We start from the raw sequence: 352 nt of genomic DNA, 5'->3' as shown, positions 1-352 counted from the left end.
GGAGAGTGTGGGAGGAGCTGGAGGCGGGCGGACGGGCAGCGAGGGCGGCACCTCTCCTCTGTACGTTCCCTCCGCCCCATAAACCTCATCATGGAGTCAGACTCCACCTTCAATCCCACAGTCTCCCTGCTGCCTTGGGGCTCCCCCCCTTCCCTCAAGGCAGGCAGCCCCGACTGAGCCTCCAGAGCTCAGTGCTGCCAGGCCAGGACCCTCAGTCTAAGCCACACACGGGTTCACTGGGTGGGGGTGGGCTTTAAAAACAGTGCCCAGCCCACCCTCAGAGGCCCATGTGTCTCAGCCCCGCCCCCGCAGCCTCCTGTCCACACCTGCTCCCCTGGGACTCTCATCGCTG

The 352-nt window shown here is 65.3% G+C and overlaps 1 protein-coding gene across 1 annotated transcript in view; it reads left to right on the top strand.

The window, feature by feature from the left end:
* Nucleotides 1-220, top strand: part of COL20A1 (collagen type XX alpha 1) — a 22677-nt gene extending 22457 nt beyond the window's left edge. Inside the window, 1 exon segment of the mRNA XM_015567670.1 lies at nucleotides 160-220. Within this exon segment, the coding sequence (XP_015423156.1) occupies nucleotides 160-220 (61 nt within the window).
* Nucleotides 221-352: the final 132 nt, after the last annotated feature.

This window comes from Myotis davidii, unplaced genomic scaffold (assembly GCF_000327345.1).
Source record: "Myotis davidii unplaced genomic scaffold, ASM32734v1 scaffold244, whole genome shotgun sequence".
NCBI classification, from domain to species: domain Eukaryota; kingdom Metazoa; phylum Chordata; class Mammalia; order Chiroptera; family Vespertilionidae; genus Myotis; species Myotis davidii.
The sequence above is the reverse complement of the archived record's forward strand: the minus strand, read 5'-3'. Positions and strand labels throughout refer to the sequence as shown.